At 39.0% G+C, this 25,695-nt stretch overlaps 1 protein-coding gene across 4 annotated transcripts in view; it reads left to right on the forward strand.

The window, feature by feature from the left end:
* LOC108718466 (dipeptidyl aminopeptidase-like protein 6) overlaps positions 1–25,695 on the forward strand; it is an 883,060-nt gene that overhangs the window by 785,524 nt on the left and 71,841 nt on the right. For all 4 annotated transcript variants that reach the window (XM_041565794.1, XM_041565795.1, XM_041565793.1 and 1 more), the window contains exon 7: positions 21,169–21,250. In XM_041565794.1, the coding sequence (XP_041421728.1) occupies positions 21,169–21,250 (82 nt within the window). The remainder of the gene's footprint in view (positions 1–21,168; positions 21,251–25,695) is intronic.

Below are 25,695 nucleotides of genomic sequence, written 5' to 3' on the forward strand. Positions count from 1 at the left end.
TAGCAAAAGTTTGATGGATGTTAGATTTAGGCTGGCTAAAATTTTACCAATAATGTGTAAATGAAATAAACAAGATACATATATTTAATGGGGAAATCATTTGGATTATGAAATATATGCTGAATATATAATCAGGGCTTTTGAGATTTAATTGATCCTATGTCACATACCAGGTCCGGACTGGGAGTCAAAATAGGACCTGGCATTCCAAGTACACAGAGGCTCCAGCCCACTGAATAGTGATTGTGTATTGGTGTATTGGGACCTTACAGCAGCCCCTCTGGCATTTGCCAGAACCCACAGATTGCCAGTCCGGGCCTGTCACATACCCCTTCTTTCTAATTCTAATATCCTTATCATTTACAGTAGGGGGTACATTATACCTTATAATAAATAAGTGCTACTCAGAGTTCCCTGTATAACGCAGCCTGCAGCCTTGTGCCTTTATATGGTCACAGAACAACCCCTCAGTGACTTCTAATATCCTTATTATTTACAGTAGGGGGTACATTATCCCTTATAATACATGAGTGATACTCAGAGATCCCTGTATAATTCAGCCTGCAGCCTTGTGCCTTTATATGGTCACAGAACAACCCCTCAGTGACTTCTAATATCCTTATCATTTACAGTAGGGGGTACACTATCCCTTATAATGCATAAATGATACCCAGAGTTCCCTGTATAATTCAGCCTGCAGCCTTGTGCCTTTACATGGGCACAGAACAACCCCTCAGTGACATCTAATATCCTTATTATTTAGAGTAGGGGGCCCATTATTCCTTATAATACATGAGTGATACTCAGAGTTCCCTGTATAACTCAGCCTGCAGCCTTGTGTCTTTATGTGGTCACAGAACCTCTCTGTAACTTCTAATATCCTCATAATTTGCAGTAGGGGGTACATTATCCCGTATAAGACACGAGTGATACTCAGAGTTCCCTGTATAACTCAGCCTGCAGCCTTGTGCCTTTATATGGTCACAGAACCCCTCAGTGACTTCTAATATCCTTATCATTTACAGTAGGGGGTACATTATCCCTTATAATACATGAGTGATACTCAGAGTTCCCTGTATAACTCAGCCTGCAGCCTTGTGCCTTTATATGGTCACAGAACCCCTTATAATTTGCAGTAGGGGTATATTACCGGTACCTGTATATCTGAAGAAGAGAGATAAAATATTCAGGTACTGCATCTATAGTGAGGAACAGAAACACAGAGCAAAAGTGCTGTTCACAATATAAAGGATTCATTGTTTATATAGATTGGGTGCACATGCCACCTAGTGTTCAAAACGCTAAAGGTTTCTAATTTTATTCCAAACATATTACAATGATTTTTACATGTATAGTTATTTAATGGACAGTGATACAATTTTGTAGAATGAGTGTAGAAAGCTGTATATTTACCGTAAAGCAAATCCGTTTTTTCAGTATGGTGATTTTTCAAAATTAACTGGACAGTAACATTGCTAGAGACTATACTACAAAGCCCATGTACTGCCATACACTTTTATGTTTGCTAATGTGAAACACAAGTGAAACACAAATCCACCCAAAATAGTGCAGGAACCTTCACACAAAATCCATAGAATGAAATTGTCTCCCACCAATGTCTATAGGGAAATCAGATTTTTCTTGAGGCAAATCCCAGTAAAGTCTATTCAGACACCTATAGGTAAAGGAAGGACTACATTAGATGATACTCCCCTATATCTGGCTGATCAGCCCTCCTGAATGTCCACTTAACATTGTTCTGTTTGTTCAAGTAGAACATCTGCCAACCCTTCCTGGTATTAACATTTGTGCATGACCACCTTCCATTCTTCTTCTCATTCAACTACAATATTGGCTGGTCCTCCATGGTATCAGCTCTCATGCATGACCACCATCCATTGTTCTGCTCATTCAACTACAATATTGGTTGTCCCTCCATGGTATCAGCTCTCATGCATGACCACCATCTATTGTTCTGTTTGTTCAACTAAAATATTGGCTGACCATCCATGGTTTCAGCACTCATGCATGACCACCATCCAAACATTGGCCAACCCTTCATGGTAGAAACATTCTTTCATGACCACCTTCCAAAATCTTTTTTACCTGTGAGCCACAATCAAATATAAGAAAAAGTTGAGGAGCAACACAAGAATGAAAAAAGTTCAACGAGGTGTTCAACAAGGGCTGTAATTGGTTATTTTGTATGTGGACTGGAAGCCAACAGGTGGGTCTGTTTGGAAGTACACGTGATCTTGCCTCCAAGTCAGAAATCCAAAAATAATCACCTGCTTTGAGGCCACTGAGAGCAATATTTAAGGGGTTGTGAGTTCACGAGGCACTGGTTTGGGATCACTGAACTAGAACATTTGGCAATCTTCCATGCTATCATGCAAGACCACCTTCCATTGTTCTGTTCGCTAACTAGAATATTGACCATTGACCACCTTACATGGTATTAGCTTTCGTGCATTATAACCTTCCATTGTTCTGTTTGTTCATTTAGAACATTGGCTGACCCTCCATGGTATCAGCCCTTGTGCATGACCACCTTCCATTGTTCTGTTGGCTTTCGTTCAACTAGAACATTTTGGCAATCCTCCATTTATCGGCTCTCTTGCATGAGTACCTTCCATTTTTCTTTTTAACTAGAACATTAGGCATTAGGCAATCCTCCATGGTACATTGTGCACGGCCATTGTTCTGTTCGTTCAATTAGAACATTAACCAACCATCCATGGTATCAGCTCTTGTGCATGAGCACCTTCCATTTTTCTTTTTAACTAGAACATTTGGCAATCCTCCATGGTATCAGTCCTTGTGCATGACCACCTTCCATTGTTCTGTTCGTTCAACTAGAATGTTGACCGACCATCCATGGTATCAGCTCTTGTGCATCAGCACCTTCCATTTTTCTTTTTAACTAGAACATTTGGCAATCCTCCATGGTATCAGTCTTTGTGCATGACCACCTTCCATTGTTCTGTTCGTTCAACTAGAACATTGACCAAACATCCATGGTATCAGCTCTTGTGCATGAGCACCTTCCATTTTTCTTTTTAACTAGAACATTTGGCAATCCTCCATGGTATCAGTCCTTGTTCATGACCACCTTCCATTGTTCTGTTCGTTCAACTAGAATGTTGACCGACCATCCATGGTATCAGCTCTTGTGCATGAGCACCTTCCATTTTTCTTTTTAACTAAAACATTTGGCAATCCTCCATGGTATCAGTCTTTGTGCATGACCACCTTCCATTGTTCTGTTCGTTCAACTAGAACATTGACCAAACATCCATGGTATCAGCTCTTGTGCATGAGCACCTTCCATTTTTCTTTTTAACTAGAACATTTGGCAATCCTTCATGGTATCAGTCCTTGTTCATGACCACCTTCCATTGTTCTGTTCGTTCAACTAGAATGTTGACCGACCATCCATGGTATCAGCTCTTGTGCATCAGCACCTTCCATTTTTCTTTTTAACTAGAACATTTGGCAATCCTCCATGGTATCAGTCTTTGTGCATGATCACCTTCCATTGTTCTGTTCGTTCAACTAGAACATTGACCAAACATCCATGGTATCAGCTCTTGTGCATGAGCACCTTCCATTTTTCTTTTTAACTAGAACATTTGGCAATCCTCCATGGTATCAGTCCTTGTTCATGACCACCTTCCATTGTTCTGTTCATTCAACTAGAACATTGGCCGACCATCCATGGTATCAACCCTTGTGCATGACCACCTTCCATCTTTCTATGAAGGGCTCTGCTATGTTTGCACTGCAGTAGTCTATTCGTTGTAACTGACAGTTTGAAAAAGTTGGCAAAATCAATTTCAAGCAGCAATTACTTACAAAGCAAAAATGATCAACATGACCTATCGGTACTTAACATACATTAATATTTGAAAGAGTAGTTCTTTTGTGTCAGTATCACTTTAAGTCATGGTTGGTATGATTCATGCCTTTTTGTTGTAGACGCTTGTCCTGGAGGAATGATGTATATTATTAATAGACCCCCTCAAAACCACAAAATACTTTGCTCACTACAAGCTATAGCTGAAGTTAAGATAATGTAGAGGAGGCCAACTAATATTGATCTTCTCTGCTCTGAGCTGTAATACACAAAACCAGTTCTCGAAGCTGAGCTTTAGAGAACATTCCTGTTTGATATCGGGAACTCAGTCAAAAATAGCTGAATTTGACATGACAGTTTCCTCTTTACATCTGAGCAGCTAGTTGTCAGTTTGGACCCCTGCTTGGTTTAAGAACATTTATCTAGAATTATACCTTTTAGCAGTACCATCTCCATCCCGTTGTGGTTTTAATGCTGCCGTACAGTACCATCCACCCAACACACGTTACATGATACATAACAAATCATTACTGAGCTTCTTTATCACCAGGCTGAAAATGCCTTATCTGGTAATTGGCTGAAAAATAGGCCAGTTGCTGCAGGACGCACCCGGCTTCCCAAAACAGATGTTCGCCTACTGCAGGAATAATGAGCTGCTGCTTTCCAATTTATATTGATGATAAAGAGTTTTCTCTTTTCTTTCATTATGATGGGAAAGAGCCAGCATGCTGCTCTGCACTCTTATTATTTAGCTCTCTCCAATTAATGTTTTAATAGTTAATATTCCACAAATCTTATTGAAAGCTCCTAAAAGCTTTTCATTAGGTTCAGCTGCGCCATAATCATCAAAGAAAAATAAAGCCGACCAAAAGAAAATAAACTCTCAGGGGATCAATTATTGTGGAAAGTAGATATTGTTTTGTTGTTTTCTGCAAAGGAAAAAAGTCACCAAAATCTGATTGGAGAAGAGTCTTATCCAATACACAGGCTTTATTTCAAGGGTTAGTTGACCATAAGAAGATACATCAGACCCACTGGGCAAATGGTGACGATTATACTATACTTATTCATACCTAATCCAAGTGATGCCCCAACTGCAGTGTGAACTAACAATGCTTTTTGCAATTGTACTTTGCTGGTTATTTTTGAATTGTTTGAGGTTTTTTGTTGCTCTCCAGCTTGTTATCTGGTTGCTAGGCATTATTTACCTTTGTAGCCAGGAAGCAGTTTTGAAAACAGAATAGAAGAGAAATGATAAATAAGCAATAATTAAGAATAACAATTGTTGCTGGAGTCAGTGATATCCCCCTGCCGACAACCAAATTGTATTTTCAGCTGTGAGTTGGGAAGGGCCAGAATAGGAACCTTAATCAAAAACCATACAGAACAAATGATGAAGACTAATTGCAAGTTGCATATGGGTCCAGTTACAATATGATTACATTATATATAGTGATGGGTGAATTTATTCGTCAGGTGCGAATTTGCCTGTTTCGCCACCGGTCAGCAGCAATAATGTAATTTTCAAACATACGGATCCAAGCAGTAAAAGGGATGGTAGGCTCACCAGGATTTGTAAGAAAAGGTGCAGGCTGCTGCAGAGGTAGAAGAGCCATCTCGTCAACAATTTGTTATGTTTTGGGTAGCTGAGGATGAGTAGACTATAACAGTGCTTTATTAGCAGAGTCATGCAGGCATTACACAACAGTAAATGTTCACTTTTTAAGCTACCAGGAATTGTACACATTATGTCTGAGCACAGTGACATCTACAGGCCATTTGTATAAACACCACATGCCCACTCTCCTTCCCCTCCCCATCCAGCGCCAGAGTAGGCTGTATCCCCCTTCCTCGCCAAAGAGAGAGAGTGAATAATTCCCTTTCACAGAGATAGAGCTTTTGTATTGTGCTTAGCTGATCACTGCTTTCCGCCTTTTATATGGCAAGAAACCGACTTCATAATCACACAAAAGGAGAGTACATTACAGCTCAATTGTGTTGTCAGCCGTCAGAACAGCTTAGCGTTGAATGCTCTCCTGCATGCACTTTTACCCAACTGTTTGCCACTGACATTGAGTTTCTGTGTTTGCAGATGAGAATAATGGATATTATTAGAGCTTTTAGGAAACATTTGCTTTGCATATTTGGTAGAATTGAAAGCTTCTGGCTAAATGATGCCTTAGAATTCAATAGGCTCCTCAGGCTCCTCAGTTCTGACTAATCTTAATTGCTGGGAAATGGGTGCAATATGGAAGTAGAGCAAGTGCCTCAGATACTCAACGTATTTACTGTTGTTATTGTGAAACTGACAGTTTGCACAGTACATAATCACATGGTGTATTAATAGAGAACTATGGAAATATATTTAAATAAGCAGGTCTATGTCTGGATACAATAGACACACTGTGAAATGGATGCAATATGGAAGTATGGAAGTAGAACATGTGCCTTAAATACTCAGTGTATTTACTGTTGTTATTGTGAAACTGACAGTTTGTACAGCACATAGCATATTAATAAAGAACTATGGAAATATATTAAAATAAGCAGCTCTATGTCGAGTGCAATAGACACACTGTGCAAGTGATGACATTGGGGGAGGGGGGGTACTTTTAGTAATCTCATTATTGCCCCAACTGCAGTCTGGGTTCATTCTCTTCTGAAGTTACAACTCCTGTAATGAAATTGCCATCTTTCCCCCTTCTGAAGTCAAGGAGGTGTTTTTGGCTCTAGGGCCTCAACCTTAAATATTTATGAGCCACCCTCAAATGAAAAAAATGTTTTGGAGAGCTGCACAAAGTGAAATAGGTTCCTGGGGGGGCTGCAGAATAAGGGATGTGATTGGTTATTTGCTTGCCAGACTGCAGGAGGCTCTATTTGGTGTCTTTATACCTCCAAAACTTGTCTTTCAATCTGGCAATTTTTTAAAAAAAAAAATCACTTGCCTTGAGGCCACTAGGAGCTGCTTAGCCCCCCCCCCCCACACACACACAATAAGATAGCACCCTAGGTAAGTGCCTTTTATGTCTACCCCTAGTCCCAGCCCTGGCACATTCCATTTTAAATAAAGCAGTTGTAGAAGCCTATTCACATTTGCACTGTGCACTACCAGGGAAAACAGATTTAGCAATTGCAGAAGCACTGTTGTTCCTCTGGGAATTTGTAGCTGCATTTTTACTTTCCTGTCTACCAGACAAAGCAGATTTAGAAGCAGAGGCTCACAGTGTCAGACTGGAGGGTCAGAGGCTCATTGGGGCATGATTCACAGTGAACCCACTTCCTGCCCCCGCCCCCAGTCGCAAGCCCCCTCTGACACCCCCCATACCTGTTCTCTTTGCTGCTGCAATCTGAGTTAGGGGGCAGTGCAGGGCCCACCGGGTTTTATCCCAGTATCCCGCCAGCCCAGTCTTACCCTGGAGGCCAACAACCACAGCTACACTGTACATTCCTTACTACATATAATATTTTTGAAATCCACATAGAGCTATGCTATACATTCCATTCTATCCAGAAAAGCAGTTCTAGCAGCACAACTGCACTGTATATTGCACATATTTGCAATAGTCTGCACTGTGTAGTTCATTCAGATGGGCAAGTCAGTGCTAGAGGGTCACACCAACCCGGACTATGGCTGAATTTGTCATATGTCCCCACCTTCCCTCTGCAAATATTAATAAGAAACCTGTTAATAGAGTTCTGTTTGTTGTTGCTTTCCCCTTTATTTTTGCCTCCAATTATCTAGGAGAAAGAAAACCTGCATGTTTCTGGAAACAATGAGAAAATATTATTGGCTTTTCGCTAGTTTGTGTTAAAGGTTCCCTTCAAAGGAATAACATCCGTTTGCCTTGCTGGTGTTTGGCACAATGAGAAAGTGCGGCTTTGATTCCATGAATCCACAACAGTCCGTCCTCTCTGCTTTTCCTTCCGCCTCTGATCCCATTACTGATTTTCCCCTTTCTGGTTTATTTGATGGGACGTCTGCTGAGCAGCTGTGACCCATTTCACCGGCTTCTCATTAAGGGTTGAAGAGAAACCTATTTATACCAGAGGAGGTGGAGATGAACCATGATCAGTATCTGTGCCAGTCCCTTGTGATTTTACCTTCCTGTGACTCAAGTATTAATGTTTGATTTGTGCCTTGTTAGTTGTTGGGTACTCTGAGTTTGTCATTTTTAAGCAGCTCCAAAGCAGAATAGTAAAGCACCCAGATGCCCCTCCCCATTTAATTAAAACGTTAGTGTGTCAGTGCTTTCAGATAATTACAATGTAAGTCAATAGGGGTGATTTTAAGCACCTTAGCCCATGTTTTTGGGTTGTTTGCCCAGCACCCCAAAGGCCACCCATGTGTCATTACCTTTAAAACTCAAAAGGCAGACGGCACTTCTGAAATGGGGTTTATTGGAGTTCCCGCTGGAAAAACCTAACGCGTTTCGGGAGTTATCCCTTAGTCATAGGTTACCTATGGTTAACCTATGACTAAGGGATAACTCCCAAAATGCGTTAGGTTTTTCCAGCAGGAACTCCAATAAACCCCATTTCAGAAGTGCCGTCTGCCTTTTGAGTTTTGTAGCGTTCATAGTGGGGACACTGTCTGACTGAGCACCTGGTTTGAGGGGAGAGGGGCAAGCAGTTGCGGTCCTTTTTTTGCTCTTTTGTCATTACCTTTAAGTACTTCTGGTAACCTTTTTTTGCCTTTATGTCATCATAAGATGGACTGTGGTATCAATGGTATGTGTATGAACGTATGAAGATCTTGTTGGCCAACATTGGCTTGTTATCCAGAACGCTCGGGATAATTGAAACATTAAATAAACCTAATGGGTTTGTTATTCCTACAATAATGATTAACTATAGTATCTTAGTTAAGGTCAAGTACGAGCTACTGTTTTATCTTTACAGGGAAAAAGGAATCATTTTTTTTTTTTAAATTCTAAAATTTTAAAATGGAGTCAGCACATGGCCTTCCTGTAATCCTGAGCTTTCTGGATGATGGGTTACTGGATAATAAATCTCTTACCTGTACCTATATATTTTGTCTACTACAGTAGTGTTAGCCCCCTACCACAGTTTAGAACTGGGATCTCCAACCTTTTTAACCCATGAGCCACATTCAAATGTAAATTAAAAATGGGGAGCAACACAAGATGCAAAAAGGTCCTGGGTGGTGCCAAATAAGGGCTGTGATTGGCTATTTGGTAGCCCCTATATCAGTGATCCCCAACCAGTAGCTTGTAGCTCCCCAACCCCTTGGATGTTGCTCTCAGTGGCCTCAAAGCAGGAGCTTATTTTTTGATTCCTGGCTTGAAGGCAAGATTTGGTTGTATAAAAACCAGATTTACTGCCAAACAGAACCTCCTGTAGCTGCCAGTCCACATAGCCAATCACATCCCTTATTTGGCACCACCCAGGAATATTTTTCATGCTTGTGTTGCTCCCCAACTCTTTTTACATCTGAATGTTGCTCACCGGTGAAAAAGGTTGAGGACTCCTGCCCTATATGGACTTTCAGACTACAGGAGACTCTGTTTGGCAGTACACATGGTTTAAAGGCAACCAAAACTTGCCTCCAAGCCTGGAATTCAATAATAAGCATTTGCTTTGAGGCCACATCCAAAGGGTTGGGGAGCAACATGTTGTTCACAAGCCACTGGTTGGGGACCATTTTTTTAGAATAGATCCTGGTCCTTCCCACAGTTTCCTTGAGCCAACATCATTAAATGTTGGCTCCAGGGAACTGTGGGAACTGAGCATATGTATGGTGGGTCCTGAGTCAAATGGAGCAATGATGGATGCAGAAATGTGCTTCAGGACTCCACTTAACCCCCACCATTTCCATTCCAGTGGACATCACTAATGTTTTGTACAGGAACAAGAAACCCCAATTGACCACTCTCTTTATTGTAGACCCTGAGAAAGATATATCTCATTTATAGGGTCATCTATCAGAAGCAATAATTGTTTTTAGGGAAAGCAGGCTTTGTACAGGTGGGATCCACACATTTTCCAGTACAGAGGAAGATCTCATCTGAAGGTGTTGTTTGCTTGCCGGAGTCGCTTTCTGCTTCGCTTGTCATTGTAATTGGATCCTGCGCTTCTGACTGATGATTCTGTGACAAGAACTGACAGAAGTTCTTCCTCTTTCTTGTTGAAATGATTGGTTTTAATTGCCTGCTCTACCTTCCCTTCCACTAATGTTGCTGTATGATATTTACTTTAATTAGGCCTCGTAATCTTCATCGGCACATGATATTTTCCCAGATGTGTCAGATCAGGCCGCTGGGAGAATGAATGAGATATTGTGCCAATGGGTTTCCTGTTAAGAGCAGGCAGAGATTTCCTTTCTTTAGCATGTGTTCTGCAAGTGAAAATGAGTTTGCTGTAAGGGCATGAAACTAATAACAGAAAAATCATGAAAATAACATTGTGGCTCTTTTGTTGAGTCAGTGGAATTGAGGAACTTGCTCATTTACTAATTCATTGTGACAAGTTGCAAAAAACAAGTCAGTTCCTGTATTAGTCCAAGTTTAAAGGCCTCCAATGCACCAAAACGTTCCTGCTGGATTGTACTTAGTACAGGGGAAAACCTATACGAATATTAGTTTATCCCTCTGTACAGACTATGAGCAAACCTAGGGGCTGCTCCTGCTGAATTGTGCTTAGTACAGGGGAATACCTATGCTGCCATAGTTTTATGGGATCTCTCTGTACAGACTATGAGCAAACGTAGGGACTGTTCCTGCTGAATTGTGCTTAGTACAGGGAATACCTATGCTGCCATAGTTTTATGGGATCTCTCTGTACAGACTATGAGCAAACTTAGGGGACTGTTCCTGCTGAATTGTGCTTAGTACAGGGAATACCTATGCTGCCATAGTTTTATGGGATCTCTCTGTACAGACTATGAGCAAACTTAGGGGACTGTTCCTGCTGAATTGTGCTTAGTACAGGGAATACCTATGCTGCCATAGTTTTATGGGATCTCTCTGTACAGACTATGAGCAAACTTAGGGGACTGTTCCTGCTGAATTGTGCTTAGTACAGGGAATACCTATGCTGCCATAGTTTTATGGGATCTCTCTGTACAGACTATGAGCAAACTTAGGGGGCGGTTCCTGCTGAATTGTGCTTACCACCTGCTGCGTAACAACTTCTCATATGTTGGTATTTACTATATAATGTCAAATTGATAAATAATTTGTAAACAATGTCAATTTTAAATGTTTACATGTCCTTTAAATACCCGGATAACGGATCCCATACCTGTATTATTACTATACTTTATTTATGTAGCACCAACATATTCCACAGAGCTTTAGAGAGATCCCATCAGTCCCTGCCCCAGTGAAGCTTCCAATCTATGGTCATTCACACAAGTTGACCAATTTAATCAGGAGCCAGACACACTATTGAAATAATGTAACATTTGCATAACATTTTGCTGCCAAATCTAATTCCTCATCCCTCTGGCCATAAACATTTGAAAACATTATAAAAAGGCAATTCCAGCAAACCATGAAAACCAGCAAATTTGTTATAATCTATGAAAAACAAAAACATGTGATCTATTAACTTTATCTATTGTGTCAAAAACATTGCAGTATAATAAAGTTTAGAGGATAGTAATTTTCCTAATGCATGGCTATTATAAGACCCTCCTCTCCACTGAATCCAAGGTGGGGGCTACAATTTTCATTTCTAGCTACAGAGCCCAGGTGGAGTAAAGAGGGAGAGAAGGTACAGTAGATGTAAAATTGCCTTGAGACCAGATTGACTTGTGACAGTAGCTTCAAGTAATCACTATAAAGTGACAACAAATTACATTCCAAATATATTATATGGCAATGTTTTTGGGATGATAACATCTTAAAAATGTGAATCATCAATGTTTAGATACACCTACCACACTAATTCTAAAGTTGGTGGTGATCTCTTACATGAGGGAGACCTTGGTGAACACATGTTCAAGGTCACAGCCATAGATAAAGCACAAAGAGAACTGTTACGTTCAAAGCACCCCCAGGAGGGCCTAAGTATTAATTGATTGGTCACCTGGGTCCCCAAGGTGGTGGGCCGTGCTAACAAGTATAATAGAGCTCAAATGGAAGAAAAAGCTTAAAGTACACATGGTCATGTCCCTGATATACCCAGATACACCTTATTCTGTTAACCCTGCCAATGCTCAACCCAAATTTTAACCTAAAGCCCTTCACAGATTTTGTATTCTCATGGCATGGGGCCCTTGACTGTTTAGTTAGGTTTTTGGGATGATAACATCTTAGAAATGTGAATAAGCAATGTTTACATACACCTACCACACTAATTCTAAAGTTGGTATGATCTCTTACATGAGGGAGACCATGGTGAGCACATGTTGAAGGCCACAGCCATAAATATGTTAGTAGGGCCCCCAGGAAGGCCTAATTATTATCCCATTGGTCACCTGGACACCAAAGGTAGGCCCTGCTAACAAGTAGAATTTGGAGAAAAGAAGAAAAAGCTCCATGCACTCATGGTTATGCCCCTGGTATGCCCACCCACACCTTATTATGCCAAATCACTGACAATACTCAACCAAACTCTTACCCTCTAGCGGCTAGCCATTGACTGGTTTTTTTTTTATTATAACACCTTAAAAATGTGAATCATCAATGTTTACATACACCTACCACACTAATTCTAAAGTTGGTGGTGATCTCTTACATGAGGGAGACCATGGTGAACACATGTTGAAGGCCACAGCCATAAATACGTTAGTAGGGCCCCCCAGGAAGGCTTAATTGTCATCCCATTGGTCACCTGGGTCCCCAAGGTGGTGGGCTCTGCCAACTAGTAGAATAGAGCTCAAATTGAAGAAAAGGCTCCATGCACAAATGGTCATGTCTCTGATATACTCACCCACACCTTATTAGCCAAAACGCTGCCAATGCTCCACCCAAACCTACCAATGCTCCACCTAACCCTGCCCCTTTACAGATTTAGTTTTCTCATGCCATAGGGCCCTTGACTGGAGGTACTTCCATAATGATAGCCCTGACAATCAGTGAACCCAACTTTTGAGATCTCTGTTCAACTATACTATAACCTAACCTATCAGCATTCTGCTGCTAATTAGAAAATAAAAGCAAAGATAAGATTGGTTGATGGTTGATGTTTGTGGTTGATGGTTGTGGTTCTCCAACTCAGGTAAATTCTTCATTAGAGTCCTGGGTAATTCCAGTTATTAAACAGAGGTGTGCTTGGCTCCTCTCTATCTGACAATTTCAGGATTTGAATCCAATAGTTGTGCCTTTTTTTATTCCTTTTTTATGAGTCCGAGCACATTACAGGCCAATTTCACAGTCAGTGATTTTTACAAAGAATTCCAGAGTAACATTTTTCTGGGGTTTTTAGGGGAAGTGATTTGGCATTTAAAGCAGTATTCGCTAATTGAAAAAATGACAAAGCTAAATTATATTGAACAGTTTCGAAAAGGGCAAATAAAAGAAATGTGCTATAACGGATGTAACAGCTTGCCATAGAGAACTGAAGTGGAAATATTTAGGCCTTTAAGTAGGATGCAGATTTAAAGAGCCAGTAAAATAATAATGAAAAGTTTTCCAAATGGCTTAGTACGGTGATGTAAATTTTTGTATAGAGGCTGTGTACCCTGGATGTATGGAATGTAGGGTCTTCAACAGAGGACTGCTGGGGGGCCTAAGCAGTTTAGGGGTCAGATCGAAAACTTGGCTTAATACTGTATATGTTAGAAAGAAATAGAAAAGAAATAAAGAAAAAATGTTGCTGTGGAATCCCCAAAAACCTTAAGCTACACCTTTGCTTCTAGTGCAAATTTGCTCGGCATCTTACCTGTTTGTCACTAAGCTTGCACTTTTCCAAAATCGATCAAATTTAGGCCGATTCTATCTGAGTCTTCCCCGATTCACCATATTTTTTTTTTATTATTTTATTTTTTTAAACTTTTTTCACGTGGATTCAGTATTAATATTGATCAATATTGATGGAAGTGAAGCTTTCCCAGCTGTCCGCTCAGAATCAAGTAAAGACGTAGATTCATCAAAAAAACATCAATGCTTATTTTGTAAGTTTGTATGGGATCCGTCATCCGGAAACCCATTATCCAGAAAGCTCTGAATTATGGAAAGGCAGTTTCCCCATAGACTCCATTTTATCTGAATAATCTAAATTTATAGAAATTGTTTCCTTTTTCTCTGTAATAATAAAACAGTAGTTTGTACTTTATCCCAATTCCCAACTAAGATATAATTAATCCTTATTGGAAGCAAAACCAGCCTATTGAGTTTATTTAATTTTTACATGATTTTCTAGTAGACTTAAAATATGAAACATCCAAATTACAGAAAGATCCATTATCTTAAAAAACACCAGGTCCCGAGCATTCTAGATAACAGGAACCATACCTGTAGTAGATGTACGTATTGCTGTTTTAAGCCTTAAAGGGCATGTAAAGGCAAAAAAATAATTAATAATCCCAGCCATGCAGAACTCAAGCAGCTTTGTTTATGACGATCCCTAAGCAGCCCAGACCACACTGAGCATGTGCACAGTCTTAGTCTTGCAAAGATGTATAACAAAGTTACAAGATGGAGACCCCCTGTAGCCAACTTTGAAAGCATAAATTATTTGTTTGATTAGGCTTGTGGTGCAGTAAGTTCATGTTTATATTTAGTATACAAAATACAGCATTTCTAGCCTTATTCTATTTTAGACTTTACATGCCCTTTAAGCTAAAGTTGGATTGCAGGCTGCTTATACTGAGATCGTTCTGTTATTTCAGTATATAAATCGCAGGTGTTCAAAATCATTCAAACTAATTTCAGATTATAATTTATTCATTCTTCCAGTGCTGTACAAATAAATATTTGCAAGCACTATATAGCACTAACATATCAATTACAACTATATTATTACATACGGATATTAATTGCAATGCTCTCGTTTTTAATGGCAAAAGTACTTCATGTTTAAAAAATTATTTTACTTTGCTGTTTTATTTTACAGTCTATTTTTACATTTAAATTAGTCCTGTGTTAAAGAGCCAATTATTGCTATAGTTAACTGCATGTAGTAATTAATGGAAAATATGACAAGTATTATTATAAGTAGTAGCAGTATTATGAATAATTATAATAATCATCAATATGTTTTATTTTACTATATTATTAATTTGTTTTATATTACTGAATATTCTATATTATAAATACAGTGTAAAAAAAAAGAATAGGAAAGTATATTGCAATCAAGATAATAACTATACCAGTGCTTGTTGGATTTTTTCCGTTCAAGCCCCCTTGTAGGTTCAGCCTTTACTGTAGGATAAGAAACCCTTGGTGTATGTTATTCAGCCATAGTTCCAAGAATATCTAAGAAAGCAAACAAGTTTTCACCCCAAATTTCACCTTAAATGACCCTAAAGCCCCCTTGCAGGATCAGCCTTTACAATAGTAAAAAAAAAAATCAGTTATTCAACCATAAAAATATCTAGAAGGGCAAATAAGTTTTTACCCTAAATGACCTTCAGGTTAGGCTTTAAGTTTGCCTAAAAGATCAGATAGGTATTCTCTAGTGATGGGCGAATTTGACCCATGCCAACGCCAATTCGAGGAAATCAAAATCGACTTGCGTTAAAGTCAATGGGGTTGCCCTTAATTGTCGCCAGGAGTCAAAACTTTGACTTTGACGCTGGTGAATTTTCGGCAGTGAAACGTGGAAATTCTCCACAAATTTGCGTCTGGAGAATAAATTCGCCCATCACTAGTATTCTCCCCAAATCTCACCCTAACTGGACTTCATAATGGAAACTTCTACTTCTACTTGACCCCAAGGCGCTAGTCTGCCACAGTATGGAACCACTGCTCTAAAGAGAGAAATAGCAGCTAGATACTTGACCCTTGTCGGATGTTGCCATCATAATATCGAAAACAGTGGTTTGGCCAACAAGTCTGTTTTGTTTTCCATTTTGGATGATCTATATTGATGTGCACCAGAGCATCAACAGTCAAACGATTGATATCAGGGGCTATAGATGTATAGATCATGCTCAATCAGAATGAACTGATTTAGATGGACATAAAATACACTAATAACCAGTAGTGATGGGCGAATTTATTCGGCAGGTGTGAATTCGCCGGTGTCCATTTTTTTGGGCGCTGGCGCATTTACGTTGATGTCAAAGCGAGACGCTGGTGGTGTTTTGCAAATTTTTTGCAGTTTCGTGAATTTCTCGCAATAATCGCAAATTTTTTGGCAAAACGGGACAAATTTGCCCATCACTAATAACTGTTTACATTGTTTACTGTTTACATTGCTGTGTCTGATGAGTGGAGTCGCTATTTACCTTAAAGGAGAAGGAAAAATTAAAACTAAGTAAGCCTTATCAGAAAGGTCCATCTAAATATACCAGTAAAACCCCAAAGTAATGCTGCTCTGAGTCCCCTGTCAAAAGAAACACCACATTTCTTTCCTTCTATTGTGTTCACATCGGCTTCTGTATCAGACTTCCTGTTTTCAGCTTTTACCTCATTGACCTGGGTGTGAGCATGCTCAGTTTGCTCCTCTTCCCCCCCCCCTCCCTTCTCTACTGTAATCTGAGCCCAGAGCAGGGAGAGACTCAGGCAGGAAGTGATGTCACACCACATTAATACTGCAGCTCCTATCCTAAACAAACAGAGAGTTTCTAGAGCTTTTTACTCAGGTATGGTAAAACAGAATAAATACAGCATTCTAGCTTGCACTATTGCAGCTAATCTATTGGCAATAAAATGCCTCCGTAGCTTTCCTTCTCCTTTAAACAAGACTATTCATTTTTACATTAAATGAATCGTGACAATTATCGACTATGAAGGACATATAAATAAATAATACTGTGAGATTACAAAACTTCTTCATGTGTCAACTGAATGTCAGCTAAATGAGTGACATCTGTCATGGTAAAATGTGCAATGCTGGCCACTAATTCATACAAAGAGTTTGCCATATTTCTGCATTCTAGTTTCCCGTTAATGGATTTCTGCTACTTTATTTAGCAGTAAATTTTTCGATGCCGGTAAAAATGTCTGTTGTAAGCAAATGAAAAAAACACAAAACAAGCCGATACAACAATGTATTAACTTTTCTCCTATGCAACACTTGTTTCTGTAATTGCCATGATAAGCATTTACTTGAGTGAATTATGTTTCTCTATGTAATATACTGAACACAAAGCAGAAAAATCTGCTTCTGTAAGACAATAATTTAATTAGAAGATTTAGGAAAGCAGAACTCCATCAGATGGGTAATGGAGCTATTGCCGGGAATAGTAATACCACCCTTTATAAGGCAAACCAGGAGACAAACAGGAGGGGCACCAGACCTTGGCATGTTAAAATAAAAACAATAAAAGTTATGTTTTAAATCAAAAGAGTGTGTTCCTATGGTGTACCACTTTGACTGTTCCTTTTCTCTTAGATATATCGACAACAACTTAAATTCTTTGCTTTAACAGCAGTATGAATCTGCACTATATGGCTAAAATTAGGTGGATTGCCAGTCTAACATCTCTAAAACCAAGAGTCGCCTTGCCAGTCTAGCATCTCTAAAACTAAGGATAACCTTGCCAGTATAACATCTCTAAAACCAAGAGTAACCTTGCCAGTCTAACATCTCTAAAACCAAGAGTAGCCTTGCCAGTCTAGCATCTCTAAAACCAAGAGTAACCTTGCCAGTCTAACATATTTAAAACCAAGAGTAACCTTGCAAGTCTAACATCTCTAAAACCAAGGGTAACTTTGCCAGTTTAACATCTCTAAAACCAAGGGTAACCTTGCCATTATAACATCTCTAAAACCAAGAGTAACCTTGCCAGTCTAACATCTCTAAAACCAAGAGTAACCTTGCCAGCCTAACATCTCTAAAACTAAGGGTAACTTTACCATTCAAACATCTCTAAAACCAAGGGTAACCTTGCCAGTCTAACAGCTCTAAAACCAAGGGTAATCTTGCCAGTCGAACTTCTCCAAGGGGTAAAACCAAGGGTATTAATATAAAGTTGGCCCTCTTTCTGCTGATAACAATAACCTCTGCTCTTCTGGGAAGGTTTGTACTAGATGTTAGAACATTGTTGGTGGGATTTGTTTGGAATTTGGAGGGAATGTTGTGAATTCAAGCCTAGCTTAAATTGGGGTTCCAAATTTAACCAAAGATGATCAGTTGGGTTGACTGTGTAAGTCAATCAAGTTCTTCCACTTCCAACAACCCCCCTCAACAAATCAGTTCTGTATGGACCTTGTTTTGTACATATCCTCAAACTGTTTCCAAGTAAAGCTGGCCATAGATAGTTGAGATTTTTAAAAGATCAGATCCTGATCGTGAGACCACGATCTTCTCAGAACGATCGTACGAGTTTACCATTAACTAAAAAGACCAATTTGCCAGGAAAACAAAGGGGAGCTGCCTGCTTGGCCCTGCAAATATAGATCGATTACACTGGGGCCGACAAAGATTTTTTGACCTGGCCGATCAATTTCCTGACGGATGTCGGCCGAAAAATCGTAAGATGTACGATCGTTCGAATCCCACTAACTGCACGATAATTTTGAAGGATTGGTTGGACTTCGCTAAAATCGGTCGTTCGGCAAGAAGAATCTTCGCGTCTATGGGGAGCTTAAGAAGCACAGAAATTGTAAAGAATGTCGTACGAATTAGTGGCACCTGTTTTGGAAATGATTGTTGTGGCTTAAAAAGCTAATTCCAGTAATTAGAAGGGGTGCATGCATACTTTGGATCATGTAGTATATTTAAATAAAAAGCAAATACAAGAAAAGAGCATTTGAGAGTTGGCAAATGCTAATATTGGCGACATAATGACTGCACACACCACCGTGACCAATTATTAGAATTACAGGTATGGGGCCTGTTATCCAAATGCTCCTGGGGTTTTCCAGATAACAGATCTTTCCGTAATGTGGATCTTCATACCTTATGTCTACTAGAAATCATGTAAATAATAAATAACCCCAAGAGACTGGCATTCCTTGCAATAAGGATTAATTGTATCTTAGTTTGTATCAAGTACAAGCTACTGTTTTATTATTATAGAGAAAAAGGAAATTATTTTCTAAAAATTTGGATTATTTGGATAAAATGGAGTCTATGGGAGATGGCCTTCCCATTATTAGGCGCTTTCTGGATAACGGGTTTCTGGATCCCAAACCTGTGTCATGAGTTTTGGAATATTACTGTGATGTTTGTGGGTTTAAACCCATCTTTTGTGGTCCAGCATTTGCTTAGGGAACCTCACATAGAGAAGTTACAGATGATCTACTATAGTTCCAGGGCAAATGTTATTTATACACATCAGTCCCTGCCCCAGTGGAACATACAGTTTAATTTCCCCAGAACATAAAAATACAACACACTAGGAGGAAACCCCGCAATCATACAAAGTCCGGGCAGACAGTGCTCAGGTCACAATCGAGCCCTGTGCAACTATAGTTCTAAATATTCATTCACTAACTATTTCATCGCATTTCACTTTCATGCTGCTCCTTCCATTAGGACACCATTTAAAAACTATTTTTTGTTCACTGTGACCACTTAAAACCACTGGAAGTGCATTTTGATGCTGTCTTTAAGCTTCAGAATACTGTGCCGCTGAAACTATGACTGAGGTCATATTGCCATAATGATATGTAAATGCCCATTCTAACTGGTAAAGCTTTTTTAACTGCATTTAAAAGTAATTCTTCAAAATCAAGTGTTCTTCTGTTCTTGCCATGGCCATATACAGTACTTATCTTCCTAATCCTAGACACTATACTTGTCTGATTTCCCACTGCATCAGTGTCTGGGATATAACTGCACTTAATCATTCTGATGTACCAATTAGTGAAACCTTTAGCTTGGATGCTTACACAGACTTAGTGAGATAGAGCTATAATGTGTCTCTCTGCTTGCATCCTCGCTCCCTCCTTGGTCATTGACCCTCCTCTCTTCCTTGTTTGCTTTGCTTTTACTAGCCAACAATTTCTGACTCAAACTCTGAACTGGGTTTACAACATACATATTTAAGTTCAACCCTTGAGTTTGATGTTCAGCCTGGCTTACTTTTATTCAACCTTGCAGCTGAGAGGTTGGTTTACCAACTAATTGAGCATGCCTAGATAAATCTGTTCAGCCAGCTATTTTTGATCATTTTAACTAGTGGCCTCATAAAACATCTGAACTAATTTGATGAATTACATCTCTGAGCTGCGGCAACCAATGTACCTCCCCAGGCTAGCATTTTGGTGGGTTAGGGAGAGCAAAGAAGACAATTATTTTGGGCCCCTGGGGAGAAGAATGTAGATGAAAGTACAAAAAACCCACCATGATATGAAAACAAGGCTCACATAATTTAAGTATAAACTTCATATCATGTAAATGTTTATTGTCTAAGAAGCCACTATGATACTTGAATCATTTGCTTATGTCTATAGATGGCCCCTTCTGAAAGAATGAAGAGTCATAGACAGATAGATATAGACAGACATATAGTAGATATAGATAGATGTAGATGTAATTAGAACGATGAATACATAGATATCAGACAGATAGAGATAGATAGATAGATAGATAGATAGATAGATAGATAGATAGATAGATAAATAAGGTATCTAGCTGGTAATACAGTGACCCAGTGGAGGACTGCATCAACTGCCCGATTGACATCTAGGCCACATATTAGTCAGGCAGGTCATTTGATGGCCTTTATACATGGGAAAATAAGCTGCCGACTTGGTCTGAAGGGGCCAGATTGGCAGTTTGAATAAGCCTGTGCATGGTCACCTTCAGTGTTGAGGACACTGGACACAAATAATACAATCAGCTCCCCACAATTGTCCTCTCTATCTTCATCTAGTTAGTTATAGTTCACATAGCAACCAATAAGATGTTTGCTTTTAAACAGGTGTCCTGTAAATTCTTCCTCCTGATTGGTCCCTGCTCCTTGGCAAACTTAATGCCTTTTATTATGTAATGGGTCTGTTTTATTCTAAATGTAGACCTCTAATTATTTAAACAGAATGATCCAGACAGATTATAATGTATTGGGATTTTTTTTGAAACAGACAGTTTGAAGTCGCTATGCAACCCCAATATATACTTAATAATGGGATTTTTTTTATGTCAGGCAGAATATGGAGGTTTTTATTGGTCTATAATTTGGTCTATAATTTATGTATAGGATTATTCAGTGGATAAATATGAGTTATTTGAATGGCTATATTAAGCACAATGGACACAATTCTTTTTTCAACATTTGTGATCTTTCATTTTAGGGAACATCGTATATTAAATCCACCAGAGGTTCGGAATGCACAACTTCAATATGCAGGATGGGGACCTAAAGGCCAACAGCTGGTAAGATCCCAATCTTCTGTCCACTCTAAAGCAGCAAAAAAGCAACATGTTAGAGGTGCATAGGAACCTTGTTGCAGAACCACAACACAAGTCTGAGAAGCTCAGATACTTTTAGACCACAACTTTTTATAACAAATTGACAAGTGATATCCATGATATTGGACTTCATTTTCTTACCCTTCATACCTAAGACTTTTGTGAAAAATTATGAAGATGTTATATTTGCAAATTCATAAAAGGCCTCCTTAACTCTTCTTCAAGATCCTGGAGTTGAACAGTGTCAGGATCTTCCTTCCACAATCTGAGCACCTGTAGAACCGATTTAAAAATGTACTTTAACAATCATGTAGGCAATAGCATTTCTGTCTTTATAGTTTGCAGCAGGTTTTTACTTTTTTTTCTTCTTTATGATTTTTGTTCTCCAGTTTGAAATTGCTAACAGGGTCATGCACCGATGGATAGAATGATGAGTTATAAAATAATAACAAAAGATCCAGCCTCTCAAAAAACTCCATTCTGGTTAACTGACCCTAGTAACAGATAGCTAATGATGAGCAAAACATTTTGCCATGATTCACCGTGAACGTCCTCGTTTTGCTGGTGGCAAAAATGTTCACAAAACTGCGTCAAAAGTTTACCATTTAGCTTTGCTCAAAAAACAAAAATGAAGCAAAAAAAGACAAACCCCATTTTACTGCCCCTCCTCTTTGGCATCAACCAAAGGGAGCTGAGCCGTCCCACTGTCTATATAAGGACATATACATAAATATATGGTTTATTCATTTTAAAGTGTGGTACAAAGCGCCCAGATATTATCTGTTGGTGGTCAGATTTATTTTTAGTTGTGCCTGTGTTTTTAAGCTAGTAGTAATATATAAATAGTGATAGGCGAATATGTGCTGTTCGAAAATTTACTGTGACATTTGCAAAACAGCGAAAAATTCAAATGGTCAAAAGTCAATGGGCGTCAAAATAATTTTAATGTGCATCAATTTTGTATTGCGACTATAATGCCAAAAAAAATGCATTAAAGTCAACGGGCGTCCGAAGAATTTTTTTTTAGATGCATCGAATTTTTTACCGGCGTATTGTCGCCGCAAATATGTGTCTGACGAATTTATTCGCCCATCACTATATGTTAGGGATGCACCGAATCCAGGATTCAGTTCGGGATTCAGCCTTTATCAGCAGGATTCGGATTTGGCCGAATCCTTGTGCCTGGCTGAACCGTATCCTAATTAGCATATGTAAATGAGGTGCAGGTAGGGAAATCACGTGACTTTTCGTCACAAAAGAAGAATTTTTTCCACTTTTTCCTTTGCTGCCCCTAATTTGCATATGCATTTGCATATCTTTCACCAAGGATTCGGGGATTAGGCCAAATCTATAAACTATAGATGGTACTTTTTGCTTAAATAGCAACATAGTGTAGTAGTAAATACCATTACTAATGCACCAGAGGCAATGTCAAAAATCACAGACATTTTTAAGATATTGGCAATATGGAAGTCTTTTTTTTTTCTATTGAGCAGTTGTAGCCTAATGGATAGGAGGTTTTCTAATAATGTCAGGCATGTGTGTAGCAGTATATTGTGTGACAAATGCATGTGATTCTGTCCTCCCAAAGCAGAAACAAGGCGCCACTAAAAAAAACCATAAACTCCAATGTATGTAGTTTGCTACAAAAATGATGCATGACGACAAAGTTTTGCAAATTTTTTTGCCATTTTACAAATTTTTTGGGTAGTTTTATGAAATGGGACATATTCACTCATCACTACTGATAACTATATAGGTTTTGCTTTAAAAAGAGCAGAATAGGCATCCTGAACCCTATTGTTGGTGCTATAGCAGCCTGAAATTCAATTTGCAGAAATAAAAATTAAAAAAATAGCATTTTGCTGTATAATGATGTCCATTGGACAGGTTATTCCATCAGTTGTACATAGGGCTTTGGCGCAAATAACAAAACACCATTGGCAGCCATGGGTATCATGTACAGTCTACTGACCTGACAAGAGGCACGTGGGTAGAGAAAGGTCTGATTTAGTTCCATACTCTAATAAGTCCATTGCTAACAAGTTGCTCTTTGCCCTCAACTGTGCTGCTTGTGCTCTCCAAAAAAATGTAAACTTTTATTTAAAACAAAAATAGAAACTAGATAAAAAATCATGAATATAAAAATAATAGCCTTCACTTTTTTGTTTATATTTACTAAGTTGTGTATCGTAGTTATTCATGTTGCGAATCAATCGCAAAGTGGTCAGTATTGTAAGTGGGATGCACTTATCCCAATGCATTTGGTCTGATCATTATTCAGCTTGGATAAGTCTCAAGATGTTCTGCCTCTCAGGCACTGCCGGATGGTACCGGTGACTTTGATAAATGCACCTACTTTCTTTTCATCATTAGATTTGCCTTTATACTTCCGACGTTGGACAGAACAATAGTGCCAGACAGATGTGGGTAGGTGACTAGAATAGCATCAATCTTTTTTTTTTTGCTCTTAGATTGAGAAATGCGTCGGAACACACTCTAGCCAACAAACAGCACTTAAAATAATCAATCCCTTTACATGGTACATCTTGGGGCTATTGATCAAGGCACACAGAAGACATTGGTAGCAAAGTACTTTTAATGCCCTCCAATTAAATAACAATGAGTTGTCAGTAAACAAAGAGAGCAGAGGCCCATTATCTCAGTAATGTAGATGTTTGTCTTGGCATTTTCCCCGTGTAATACAAGCCAAGGTAATGGTTACACCAGCATGGAAATGATAGGTTTCTGAAATACTTTAAATGAGACTAAATAGGTTTATTTGAAGGTGAAGAGGAATGGAAGAGAAACACAAACACATTGGGCGCCAAGTGTTTATTCTGACTAGTTTATCTCAGTACAGATATGTGGAATGGATTTATATAAATGGTATAACATTACCCACATCGGCAACAGTGGTTCTTTAACAGTCAATAAGAATCTATAATACACAAAAGCCATGAATATCCTGTAAATGATATCCTTATAAACGGTGAGTAGTGATGTCATCAGTTATAAACGGTGAGTAGTGATGTCATTTCTGTCACATGACTCACTGAAATTTGTGTATTATAATAAATAAAGTACCCCCAGTTGTAAAATATGAGGATATTAGAAGTTACCTCGGAGTTCCATGACCTGTATAAAAACACTCGGCCTTCGGCCTCGTACTTTTATATGGTCATGAAACTCCTCGGTAACTAATAATATCCTTATATTTTACAAGAGGGGGTACTTTATTCACTATATTAACCAGGTCTTGGGTTACAGAGCTCGCAAAAATGCCTTTATAGGCCATACTGCACCTGGTGCACTTACACCATTCACACTCTTCAGTAAGTCTATAGGATACTCTTACCAGTCATTATTCACATGGTTCCCTTAGCCCAACACGAGCTTTCCCTGTAGCCGCATGAGGTGACTCAATCACACCACTATGTACAACACGGGGTTGCCTGGTACTACCTATCCCACATTTCTACTCCAGCAAACCCTATCCTGACTGGTTTATTCCATCCCATACTCCTTATTGGGGATCTAACATATGTATTTATTTAATATTTCCTAGGGTTGGACATCAGCTACATCTCAACAATACGATGATCAAAAAATCATTGGTTTTTGACATTTAGGTATTAATACATTGTATGGGCAAAGTATGTGGACAACTCCCTATCCAATATCTAATTTCCAAAATAAAGGCATTAAAGGACGAGTAAAGGCTTCATAATTGGCACCCCAGTGATTATTATCACTAACCACAAACTCTTGGTGCTGCTCTTCACTGAAAACTGCACTGGACTGGAGTACTATTGTAGGGGTAGCCAATCTGTCATTTACTTCCAGTACATCGCCAAAACTTAAAGCCAAAAATGTTTGCTATTTTGAGCATGTACACAAACTAGAGCAGCAGGGATTTCAAAAACCGGAAGAAAGATGGTGGTACTGTGCTCCTTACACTAGTACTGTACTCCAAAAGCATCTATCCTGGGTCAGTACCTAACCAATTGCCCTCCCCCAGTGATTAGGGCTTTCATTTTCACTTAATAGACAGTTGGTCCTCTGGTTGTTACATTTGAATGTGGCTCACAGGTAAAAAAGGTTGGGGACCCCAATCTAGATGTTGGAACATTGTTGGTGGGCTTGACTTCCATCCATATGTAAGAGGTTGACTTTGATATTAAGGATCAGGCCTGGCTTGCATTGCTTTTATAGTTCATCTCATAGGTGTCTCATAGGTAGTTGCGTCAAGTTCCACTCCCATCTCAGAAAACCAATGCTGTATTGACCTTCCCAAAATGTTTGCCACAAAGTAGGAAGCACAGAAATGTCAAGAATGCCATTGTATGATGTACCAATATATGTTGGTAATGATGGGCCAGTTCCACCAAATAGTACAGGTATATACA

Source organism: Xenopus laevis, chromosome 6L (genome assembly GCF_017654675.1).
Source record: "Xenopus laevis strain J_2021 chromosome 6L, Xenopus_laevis_v10.1, whole genome shotgun sequence".
NCBI lineage: Eukaryota > Metazoa > Chordata > Amphibia > Anura > Pipidae > Xenopus > Xenopus laevis.